This window comes from Salmo salar, chromosome ssa28 (genome assembly GCF_905237065.1).
Source record: "Salmo salar chromosome ssa28, Ssal_v3.1, whole genome shotgun sequence".
Taxonomy (NCBI): Eukaryota; Metazoa; Chordata; class Actinopteri; order Salmoniformes; family Salmonidae; genus Salmo; species Salmo salar.
This window is the reverse complement of record NC_059469.1, coordinates 10,666,070-10,679,101: the sequence shown is the minus strand read 5'-3', so window position 1 is coordinate 10,679,101 and position 13,032 is coordinate 10,666,070. Positions and strand designations below refer to the sequence as shown.

Below are 13,032 nucleotides of genomic sequence, written 5' to 3'. Positions count from 1 at the left end.
AATTAGACCATTTTCCTGTCCTGCGAAGCATTCAAAATGTAACGAGTACTTTTGGGTGTCAAGGAAAATGTATGGAGTAAAAAGTACAATATTTTCTTAAGGAATGTAGAAGTAAAAGTAGTCAAAAATATAAATAGTAAAATAAAGTACAGATACCGCAAAAAAAACTACTTAAGTAGTACTTAAAAATATTTTTACGTCACTGCTGGCTGCAAATCAACTAGTCTCATCTTTTTTTTTTAAAGATGTGATCGGCCTATTTTAGCTAAATCGACACAAATGTAATTGATTAGATTACTCCGCCAATAAAAAAATAAATACAGAATGTACATGTAGCTTTGAAGCTAACATCAGTTCACTAACGTTACTCTAGAACATTATTTGCGATAGCAAACCATAACGCAAAATATGCTAATTTCAAAGCTGATTGTTTTTCACTTGCCGAGACGAAACGCCCAAGCCCAACTGTCTGGCTGCGCGAGTAGAGACAGGAGACAGTGCATATTTTTTCTAAAAGAAAACAATAGACTACTTATATGAAAATGTTGTTGATCAGTAGGCCTAACATGGTCCCAAATGAAAGGGAAACAGATTGTCATCTGCAGCCCCAAAGACCACTGGAATCAGCCAAAACGATCTCAATACCTCAATGGATGAATACACTCCTATTGAATGTGAATTCACCTGTATTGTGAGTAGGCCTATACCATCTTGATTTACCCAGTTTATGAAGAGATTGACCATTCAAATAAATTATTAACATTATGTTGTTATGTAGTTACATTTTTAAAAACAAAGTCAAATTGATTGTATGGTTGTATAATGTATTTGTTAGTGCATACATGGTTGTCGCTGGGAAAATGTCTCAAAATGTTCAAATTGAATTATATTTATTATTGGCATAACATATCGATCTCTTTGACCTCCAAAAATTGGTATCGGATGTGAAAAACCAATATCGGTCGTTCTCTAAATCAGTAGTTTCATTAGGATTCATTTAGGCCTTAATAATCACTCGCGATACAGCGAGGCCACTGTGCCTGACATTTAAACAACACGAGGTTAGCCAACACCCCAGGCACTGTCACAACCAGCCCTGCTGTGTGTGTGTGTGTGTGTGTGTGTGTGTTTGAGACTGTGTGTGAGTATGAAAGTGTGTGTGTGTGTGTGTGTGTGTGTGTGAGAGATGAATTTGACAACCTGACCTTTTGGTATGATTGCTGTAACACTCATTATGAGACAAACTTTAGGACAAGAGGATGTGTCACTCCAAAATAACTCCAAAATAATTTAAATAAGCAATAAAGCCCAAGGGGGTGTAGTATATGGAAAATATACCACGGCTAAGGGCTTTTCCTATGCACAACGTGGAGTGTCAGTAAGAAACAACTAACTAGTAATAGCTAATTATGAGAGGTTGGTCAGGATGTACTGTACTGGTGGACTTCTACTAAAAACAGCCTAATAATGGATTGAGCCCTTAATTCTTACCTTGTGTGGAAGGAACAGAGAGTTGACTGTTGCTAGCAGACTGGAGGTGTCCGGTGCATCCCTCTGGCCACAGATTACTATCTAGAGAGGGAGGGAGGGAGGGAGGGAGGGAGGGAGGGAGGGAGGGAGGGAGGGAGGGAGGGAGGGAGGGAGGGAGGGAGGGAGGGAGGGAACATTAAAGGGAGAAGGAATTAATGAATGATGAAGAAAAGTTGCTAAGACAGAGAAAGACTGAGCGACCGAGCAATAAAGAGGTATAGGACAGAGAGGATTAGAAGAGAGAGAAAGAGAAAAAGAGAGAAAAGGAGAGAAGGATCCAGAGAGAGGTAGAGCTAGAGGTCAGAGTGGTGGTTGTAGCAGTAACGAGAGAGGAGAAGGTGTGTTCTGGGCTCGGCTAACCTTGTCTGATCCCTAGCTTGTTATCATCCGCCCCCTATCTGACTTATACACACACATACACACACACACACAGAGAGCTTGTTATCTCCGCCCCCTCGGTGACTTCTCCTCCGCAGGTGAAATATGATGGACAGAACACTTCCAATGTTCTTGCCTTTTTTCTTTCTCTCGCTACATGTTTTTTCATCTCCTTTTTTAGCACAAATATCCAGTCGTATGATAAAAGTTTAGTTTGTTCCACTCCAAACTATACAACTTTGAGTTTGTGTGGACCGTACAATTTGTGTTACCTGTTTGAGTGTGTAGTGGTTAGCCATCAGGCCCCTGACCATCTCTGGCAGGGCTATGGGGACTCTGGTCAGCCGGTCAGAAAAGGCAGCCAGTAGCTGTTGTGACCGCTGTGACCAGTCCTTACGACCAGTGTAGTGGGACAGACGCAGTAGGTTCAAGGCAGACACAGAGTTCGCACTGGGCTCAGCACCATCCTGGTCTGAGAGAAACAGAGAGACATAAAAAGACACTCATTTCATATGTTTAGTGAAAGATCAAAAAGTGTGTACTGTTATTGATTCAGACTCAGAGCAAACTTCAACTTTTTCAAATGAAATATCTTTGACAAATGACTCCTGCAGTAAGAGAAAAAGCTCATCTACATACGTTTGCTGGGTAAAACATTTGTTCTGATTATGCCCGAGTGTGCCTGTATGTGTGTGTGCGTATGTATGTGCATCAATGTGAGTCAGATGTGACGTGTGTGTTGACATGAAATGACTGACAGGTGACCTCATGACTCAGTCCTGTTAAGTGATTGGTGTTTATCTCCTTTTGGTGGCCAATGAGATCCCAGCGCTGTTCTTTAATTGATAGTTACAAATCAGGATATTATTATGATACATCGTATCAACAATATTGCAATATTATTTTTGCGGTAGTTTGCTGTACCAGCACCAGCTTGTTTTCCAACTTCTTTTTAAATATGGAGCCAATGTTTTCAGCACTTTTATTTCCATGACTGATCAAAACTAGTTTTCTCGTGGCTCGTTTTGAAACATCGAATCGCAATAAAATCACAGAATAGAATCGCAATACATATCGGATCGGCACCTAAGTTTCATGATAATATCGTATCATGAGGTCCCTTGCCTTACTTCTCATGACCTCTGATCTCACGCTACACAGCTACCTCTCAGCAGTCTACCAACACATGAGTCTGTGTGAATGTCTGTCTGTGTGTGTGGGGGGGGGATGATGGGTGATGGTGATGACTCACACAAGCCATCCGCTTTTGATTCAGACAGATAGGAGATGGCTTCTGACAAACACACACACACGTGCACATGCGAGAGGCTATAGTCCACTAAATAATTTTATACATTTAATTTCATACTGTGATCCCCAAGGCAGGAGGCCTATGCACACACAGTCATGCATAACCACATAGGGTTCACTAAATCGTTTTTCATATCTCTCCTCACCCTGAGCCCCATGGCAGAAATCATACACACACGGAACAGTGGATTGAGATGAAACACACACACAGCAAAGAGTGGTGGAACGGGGTGAGACACAAACAGCTTTGGGTCAGAATGTAAAATACACAGTGGCACTGGACTGTAGAGCAATCCATCTTTCTGTGACAGAAACACACACACACACACACACACACACACACACACACACACACACACACACACACACACACACACACACACACACACACACACACACACAGCATTACTAATGGTGCTGAATTCAACACATTGCGAGCAACATAATGGTCCCGTCAATCCTCAGAGATGAGAAAAGGCCTCGCACGTCTGGTCTAATCACACACACAGGCACCACACACATGCACATGACACACATGCATACAAATGTGGAGTCGCACACACACAGGCACACCAAACACAAGTCAGTTTTAATCTGTCAACAGGCTAAAACAAAAATAATTATCATCTTTTTTATCTTTCTATTTCACTTTTTTTCTCTACCTTGGTATGTCTTGTCAGAGCCATTTGCACAGCGACATCAGCCAAGAGGCAAGGTGGTTTGTTTGTTTGTGCTAGTGTTTGTGCTATTGTCTGCCTGTCTGTCTGTCTGCTTGTATGAATGTGCACTTGTGTTTCCTACCGTACCTCAATGTCCTAACAATTCACCTGAATATCCTGAAAAGGTAGGAAAACCAGAATTTCTTTGAAAAGTCAGGACTTTTTCATGTCCTGAATTAGTTCAAATGCTATTTTAAGCTTAAAGTGATGCACAATTGGCCCAGCGTCATCCGGGTTAGGGGAGGGTTTGGCCAACTGGGATGTCCTTGTCCTATCATGCTCTAGCGACTCCTTGCGGCGGGCCGGGCGCATGCACGTTGACTTCCGTCGCCAGTTGTACGGTGTTGCCCCGGACACATTGGTGAGGCCGGCTTCCGGGTTAAGAGAGAAGTGTGTCAAGAAGCAGTGAGGTTTGGCAGGGTCGTGTTTCGGAGTACGCATGGCTCTCGACCTTCGTCTCTCCTGAGTCCGTACAGGAGTTGCAGCGATGGGACAAGACTAACTACCAATTGGATATCACGAAATTGGGGAGGGGGAAAAAAAGGGTAAAAAGTAACCCCCCCAAAGAAATTCTAAAAATAAATAAATACAAATTTAAAAAACAAAAAGTCCATAAATGTTACGAAAATAAAGTTGTGTGTGTACAATTACTGGAGATTGGAGCTGTGCCATTTAGAATATAAAACCTGGCCCTCTTACACAAACATGTATTTTTTTCTCCAGGACAGAAAAACACCAGTCTCGTGGCAAACATGACATATTGAGTGGGTATTGATAAATCACAGTTAAAGTGATATTGAAGAGCCATTCTTCATTACTTTTCTACACAACATTATTGAGAAAGAAACTGACCCTGTTTGAGTCGTAGCAGTACGGTGGGATCTGTGGGGTCGCTGCAGTAGTAGCCCCCTCCCTCTGCGTCCCAGAAGAGGAGGTCCTGTCGGTCCTGTAGCTCCTCCCCCCAGCGGAGCCACTCTGGTTGCAGCGTGGCCTCGTACAGGTCCAGCAGACCACAGATGACATACGCATAGTCATCCAGGAAACCAGCAATGGGTGACACGCTGAGAGACAAAAGGAGAGATACAGTGCATTCGGAAAGTATTCAGACTCCTTGACTTTTTCCAAATGTTATTACGTTGCAGCCTTATTCTAAAATGAATTAAATTCATATTTTCCTCATCAATCTACACACAATAACATAATTTTTAGCAAATGTATATATCTATTTTCTTTACTGAAATACATTATTTATATAAAATATTCAGACCCTTTGCTATGAGACTCAAAATTGAGTTCAGGTGCATCCTGTTTCTACAACTTGATTGGAGTCCACCTGTGGTCAATTCAAATGACTGGACATGATTTGGAAAGGCACACACCTGTTTATATTAGTTGGCCTCCATCATTCTTAAATGGAAGGAGTTTGGAGCCACCAAGACTCTTCCTAGAGCTGGCCACCTGGCCAAACTGAGCAATCAGAGGAGAAGGGCCTTGGTCAGGGAGGTGACGATGGTCACTCAGACAGAGCTCAAGAGTTCCCCTGTAGGGATGGGAGAACTTTCCAGAAGGACAACCATCTCTGCACTTCACCAATCAGGCCTTTATGGTAGAGTGGCCAGATGGAAGCCACTCCTCAGTAAAAGGCACATGACAGGAGTTTGCCAATATGCACCTAAAAGACTCTCAGACCATGAGAAACAAGATTCTCAGGTCTGATGAAAACAAGACTGAACTCGTTGGCCTGAATGCCAAACGTCACATCTGGAGGAAACCAGGCACCCTCCCTACGGTGAAGCATGGTGGCGGCAGTATCATGCTGTGGGGATGCATTTCAACAGCAGGGACTGGGAGACTAGTCAGGATTGAGGGAGATGAACTGAACAAAGTACAGAGAGATCATTGATGAAAACCTGCTCCAGAGCGCTCGGGACCTCAGACTGGGGTGAAGGTTCACCTTCCAACAAGACAACGACCCTAAGCACACAGCAAAGACAATGCAGGAGTGGCTTCGGGACAAGTCCCTGAATGTCCTTGAGTGGCCCAGCCAGAGCCCAGACTAGATCGTGATCTCTGGAGAGACCTGAAAATAGCTGTGCAGCAACACTCCCCATCCAACCTGACAGAGCTTGAGAGGAGCTGCAGATAAGAATTGGAGAAACTCCCCAAATACAGGTGTGCCAAGCTGGTAGCGTCATACCCAAGAAGACTCGAGGCTGTAATCGCTGTCAAAGGTGCTTCAACAAAGTACTGAGTAAAGGTCTGAATACTTATGTAAATGTGATATTGCCGGGGGGTTTTTAATTTATAAACGTGCAAACATTTCTAAAAACCTGTTTTTGCTTTGTGATTATGGGGTATTGTGTGTAGATTGTTGAGGAAAAATTATTTAAAAACAATTGTATAACAAGGTTGCAACGTAACAAAATATGAAAAAAGTGAAGGGGTCTGAATACACTGTAAGAATCAAGAAATCATATATAAATACTATACTATAAATACTAGTTGTATGGAAATACTGATTATAAACTGTATAACAAATGTCTATGTGAGTCAAATAGAAGACATTTTGACACTGGCTGTTACCATCTTGTTTTTCAACCCCAGTACCCTCAGTAACTCTTCATATAAACTATACCCCCCTTCCAGAACTATATTTCCTAGGCTCCTGTTAGTCCCTCACCAACACCCCCACCTGCCCTCCACCACGTACCCCCAGTACCTCCCCAGTACCTTCCTCCCACAGCCCCTGTGTCCCCTAGGTTCCCAGCCTGTCTCGTAGGGTGACACCCCGAGAAGGTGAGTGTGGGGGACAAACGGTGACATGAGGGCAGATAGCCCTGTGTCTGGGGACGGTGGCGGGGTGAGGTGGGCGATGGAGAAGGCATATCCATCTTTCCATGGGTCAGCTAACACTTCCCCTAACAGGACTTCCCAGGCTGAGGAGAGGGGTGAGAGGAACTGTTAGGAGACTCACAGCTACATACCATTTTCTATGTCGTGACCTACTTTTGACCAGAGCCATTTGGGATGCACCGGTAACAGACTGTCATCTACTCCAAGTGTGAAGGTAAGGAAGATAGAGGAAAAGGCGATGGAGAGATGGTGAAATTAATGGGATGAGAGAGAGCAAGAGGGATTAATGAAAAAGGAGACGGGTGATGTGGAGAAAGGTGGAGGGGGGGGGGGTCTCTGCTCTCACCCCTGTCAGCCAGAAAAACTGTTTGGAAACCCACGTGATCTAGCTCCAGTCAATCAGATGGAAAACCTTTCAGACTCTGAAGAGGCCTTTACACACACACACACACACACACACACACTACAAACAAGCGAATATGCGCACACACACACACACACACACATAAATGCACAGGCGCACGTACACACGACCCTGAGTATGTATTTGGTTCACTTGAGCACACACACACACCGATTTATTTAAAAACGTTTTACCCCTTTTTCTCCCAATTGGTAGTTACAGTCTTGTCCCATCGCTGCAACTCCCTTACAGACTCGGGAGAGGCGAAGGTCGAGAGCCATGAGTCCTCCAAAACACGACCTTTCTTGACACACTGCTCGCTTAACCCGGAAGCCAGCCACATCAATGTGTCGGAGGAAACACTGTCCAGTTGGCGACCGAAGTCAGTTGCAGGCGTCCGCCCCGCCACAAGGAATCGCTAGAGCGAGATGGGACAAAGAAATCCCATCCGGCCAAACCGTCCCCTAACATGAACGACGCTGGGCCAATTGTGCGTCGCCTCATGGGTCTCCCTGTCACGGCTGGCTGTCACACAGCCTGGGATCGAACTCGGGTCTGTAATGACGCATCAAGCTCTGCGATGCAGTGCCTTAGACCGCTGCGCCACTTGGGAGGCCCCCACACACTCTTTTTATGATTTCAAACTGAGAATTTACTTTAATGCATTTACCGGTCTCAAAGAGACCCTTCTCTAGGTCACAGACAGTCATTGTGCCGTCCTAGTAGCAGACAATTCAAACGCAGAGCAAAGTCACAAGGGAGAAAAGCTCTGATTATGTATTTCCCATCTGACTCATTAAATAGAGTTTGGGGTGGGATGTTAACAAATACTGGAATGCCATCAAAGTTGAGGATTTGGGTTCAATAATAACTGAAAAGGAGAGAATGGTGGGAGAAAGAGAGCGGGAGAGAGGAAAAGAGCCCTTGATTAGTTGAATCAGCTTGTGTTTTTGCAGGGCTAGACCAAAAATGTACAATGTTAGGGGTACATGATAGGAGGACCAAAGTTTAACCAGTGTTGCACAAATTCCTCTGTCAAAACTTGTTCTAAACCACAGTATTCCTCCCGGCTAGTTCTCTCCCTAGTAACAACTGCATCATACTGTGAGGCAGTACAGCACCACAACACCTCTTGGTCTATTACCCAATTCTATACCGTCCTAGCCAACCCTTCAGCCAATTTAGTTTGTCCTGTGTGTACCTGGCATGTCAAGAGATATAGCTAGGCCCAGCCTAGTCTCGGAGAGAGAAAAGGCCCAGATAAGCATTCTACAACTTGCTACCTGCAGATGGCATGGGAATATGACTAGTAGGGACGTGCAACTTTCCCTTTCAAGACGATTCGATACATGGGCTCCGATACGATACTGGAACGATACATTTAAGTTTGAAACGATTCGGTTTGATTATGTTCAAAGGCCGGCCCGGGGGCTGTATGCGGCCTGATTCAATACGGCCCACGGAATCATGTTCAGATCACATAAAGAATTTGGATAGTAAAGTTTTGAAAAACGTATATGTTATTCAAATTAAAAGCCCAATGAATACTCGCCTTTGTGTAATGATTTAACTCCCACCGCTTGTGGGACATTTATTTTGAAGGCACGTATAAATAACAACTGCACGAGGACAAACAGTGACTGACAGGCTGACATACACGTCACAGTTACAAATAGTAGCTAGCGAGAAATTGCGCAAAAATGTGTTTTTCAAAGACTTCAAAGGAAATGAAAATAGACAATGAATGTAGGGTGTTCCAGCAAGAGGGGACATCAACATATTTCTTTATTGAGGCATCAGGGAAAGCTATGTGCTTAGTGTGCAAAGAGAGTGTCACTGTCTTGAAAGACTACAACTTGTCCCGACACTTCCAGACAAAGCACGCAGAGAAGCCGAGGGCGAATTCATTTTTAAAAAATGTATTGACTCCGCAGCAATACTTTTCCCCGACAAGAAAGACCTGTTTTAAAATGTTTCCCTGTCAAGACGAACAGTGACATGGCGTTTTGAGGACATCGCAGAAAATATGGAACAACAGTTGAAAGACAAAGTAAAGGATTTCACCTGTTTCTCCTTGGCCCTGGATGAGAGCAGTGGTGCACATGACACTGCACAGTTGTTGATATTCTTACGAGGCATAACCCCAGACTTTGAAATTATAGAGGAGTTTGCTTCAGTGCCGTCAATGAAGAGCACAATCACAGGGAAATATTTATTGGAGGAGGTTAATAAGTGTGTGGCAAAGCTGTGACTGAGTTTTGAAAAGTTATCCAGTGTGACCGCTGATGGGTCCCCAAACTTGACAGGGAAAAACATTGAAAAGGATACAAGATCAAATAGCTGAGATAAATCCAGATCAGAAAATGATTTTCCTGCATTGCATTATTCATCAGGAGGTGCTCTGTAAATGTGTTCTGAAAATTAGCCATGCTGTGGATACAGTCATTAAAGCGGTAAACTTCATAAGAGCAAAATCTTTAAACCACAGGCAGTTTGTCTCACTGTTGGAAGAGACAGAGTCGGGTCACGCAGATCTTCCCTACCACACAAACGTGAGATGGTTGAGTTTGGGGAAGGTGCTTAAAAGGATGTGGGACCTGAAGTTGGAGATTGCTGAATTTTTGCAAATAAAAGGAAAATGTGGATTTCCCTCAACTGCAAGATAAAGAATGGTTGGCTCATTTTACCTTCACCGTGGACATCAGGGCCCTCATGAATGAACTGAATTCCAAACTACAAGGGAAGGGCCTTTTGCACATCAGATGTACAGCCTTGTCAAAGCCTTCAAGGGAAAATTACTCCTCCTGACCCGCCAAGTAGAAGCAAACAATTTCACCCACCTTCTGACACTACTAGTCTGTTCCCTATCAGATGACCAGTGGGAGAAGTATACATCGCTGCTGCATGCTTTGAACGGTGAGTTTTCTCATCGTTTTGAGGATTTCAAAGTGTTGGAAAATGACATGCTGTTGGTTTCCTCTCCTTTCACCTTCAATGTGGATAACGCTCCCACTGACCTGCAACTTCAGCTTATCGATCTTCAGTCTGATGCAGTGATTGGAGAACTACTCAAAACAATGTCACTGACGAGGTTCTATGCATCTCTCGACAAACAAAACTTTCCAAAGATTAGGAGTCATGCTCAGAAGTTTGTACTGTTTGGGTCAACCTACGTATGTGAACAAACATTTTCAGTGATGAAATATAACAAGTCAAGACACAGATCATCTCTTACCGACTCTCACCTCTCAGCAATCCTGCGCATAGTGATGTCAGAAACTATACCCGACTACACCGCTCTAGTGCAGTGGTTCCCAAACTTTTTATAATCCCGTACCCCTTCAAACATTCAACCTCCAGCTGCTTATCCCCTCTAGCACCAGGGTCAATGCACTCTCAAATGTTTGTTTTTTTGTTGCCATTGTAAGCCTGCCATACACACACTATATGACACATTTATTAAACATAAGAGTGTGAGCATGTCACAACCCGGCTCGTGGGAAGTGACAAAGAGCTCTTATAGGACCAGGGCACAAATGATAATAATCAATCATTAAAATTTTATTTAAGCATCTTACATATAAAACCTTATTTGTTCATCGAAAATTGTGAATAACTCACTATAGTTTAATGAGAAGGGTGTGCTTGAAAGGATGCACATAACTCTGCAATGTTGGGCTGTACTGGAGAGAGTCTCAGTCTTAAATCATTTTCCACACACAGTCTGTGCCTGTTACGTTCATGCTAGTGAGGGCCGAGAATCCACTCTCACATAGGTATGTGGTTGCAAAAGGCATCAGTGTCTTAACAGCGCGATCAGTAAGTACCAGAAATCTGCCAGTGGCTTCTGATGAAATTACATTTTCACAGAACTGCTTGTTGCAATTTCGATGAGGTTCTCTTGTTCAGATATTGATAAGTGGACTGGAGGCAGGACATGAATTAGATGCACTATTGTAAAGTGGTTGTTCCACTGGATATTATAAGGTGAATGCACCAATTTGTAAGTCGTTCTGGATAAGAGCGTCTGCTAAATGACTTAAATGTAAAAATGTTAAATGAATAATGAATCCAGTTGTTTATGTCGTCAATTTCAGGTAAGTCCCTTCGTAATTGCACACCCAACTCACTCCGGTGCTTCGCTATATCACATTTGACATTGTCTGTAAGCTTGAGTCCATTTGCATACAAAAAAACATACAATGATGGAAAGACCTGCGTGTTGTCCTTGTTAATGCAGAAGAGCGCCAACTTCTTAATCATAGCCTCAATTTTGTCCCACACATTGAATATAGTTGCGGAGTCCCTGTAATCCTAGATTCAGATCACTCAGGTGAGAAAAAACATCACTCAGATAGGCCAGTCGTGTGAGAAACTCGTCATCATGCAAGCGGTCAGACAAGTGAAAATTATGGTCAGTAAAAAAAACTTTAAGCTCGTCTCTCAATAAAAAAAGTGTCTCGATAACCAGCGCACTTCTGTGTATTGTAAAAGCGTTACATGGTCGCTGCCGATATCATTGCATAAGGGATAACGAATCCAGCTGTTTGTGTCATCCAATTCTGGAAAATACCTGCATAATTGCGCACCCAACTCACTCAGGTGCTTTGCTATATCACATTTGACAATGTCTGTAAGCTTGAGTTCATTTGCACCAAAAAAAAATCATACAATGATGGAAAGACCTGTGTGTTGTCCTTGTTAATGCAGACAGAGAAGAGCTCCAACTTACTAATCATAGCCTCAATTTTGTCCCGCACATTGAATAAAGGTGCGGAGAGTCCCTGTAATCATAGATTCAGATCATGCAGGCGAGACAAAACATCACCCAGACACAGTGGCTTGCGAAAGTATTCACCCCCTTGGCATTTTTCCTATTTTGTTGCCTTACAACCTGAAATTAAAACTGATTTTTAGGGGGTTTGTATCATTTGATTTACACAACATGCCTACCACTTTCAGGATGCAAAATATTTTTTATTGCGAAACAAACAAGAAATAACACAAAAAAAACTGAACTTGAGCGTGCCTAACTATTCACCCCTCCAAAGTCAATACTTTGTAGAGCCACCTTTTTCAGCAATTACAGCTGCAAGTCTCTTGGGGTATGTCTCTATAAGCTTGGCACATCTAGCCACTGGTATTTTTGCAAAACTGCTCCAGCTCCTTCAAGTTGGATGGGTTCCGCTGGTGTACAGCAATCTTTAAGTCATACCACAGATTCTCAATTGGATTGAGGTCTGGGCTTTTACTAGGCCATTACAAGACATTTAAATGTTTTCCCTTAAACCACTCGAGTGTTGCTTTAGCAGTATGCTTAGGGTCATTGTTCTGCTGGAAGGTGAATCTCCATCCGTCTCAAATCTCTGGAAGACAAACAGGTTTCCCTCAAGAATTTCCCTGTATTTAGTGCCATCCATCGTTCTTTAAATTCTGACCAGTTTTCCAGTCTCTGCCGATGAAAACATCCCCACAGCATGATGCTGCCACCACCATGCTTCACTGTGGGGATGGTGTTCTCGGGGTGATGAGAGGTGTTGGGTTTGCGCCAGACATAGCGTTTTCCTTGATGGCCAAAAAGCTCAATTTTAGTCTCATCTGACTAGAGTACCTTCTTCCATATGTTTGGCAAGTCTCCCACATGCCTTTTGGCAAACACCAAACGTGTTTGCTCATTTTTTTCTTTAAGCAATGGCTTTTTTCTGTCCACTCCTCCGTAAAGCCCAGCTCTGTGGAGTGTATGGCTTAAAGTGGTCCTATTGACAGATACTCCAATCCCCTCTGTGGAGCTTTGCAGCTCCTTCAGGGTTATCTTCAGTCTCTTTGTTGCCTCTCTGA

General features: G+C 43.3%; 1 protein-coding gene across 1 annotated transcript in view; it reads right to left on the bottom strand.

Annotated features, from left to right (window-relative positions):
- The window catches only part of spata20 (spermatogenesis associated 20), a 64,503-nt gene that overhangs the window by 28,099 nt on the left and 23,372 nt on the right, over positions 1-13,032 (bottom strand). The window contains exons 12-14 of the mRNA XM_014179461.2: positions 4,791-4,999; positions 2,181-2,380; positions 1,492-1,572 (exon numbers count right to left, since the gene is read on the bottom strand). Coding sequence (XP_014034936.1) covers positions 1,492-1,572; positions 2,181-2,380; positions 4,791-4,999 — 490 coding nt within the window. The remainder of the gene's footprint in view (positions 1-1,491; positions 1,573-2,180; positions 2,381-4,790; positions 5,000-13,032) is intronic.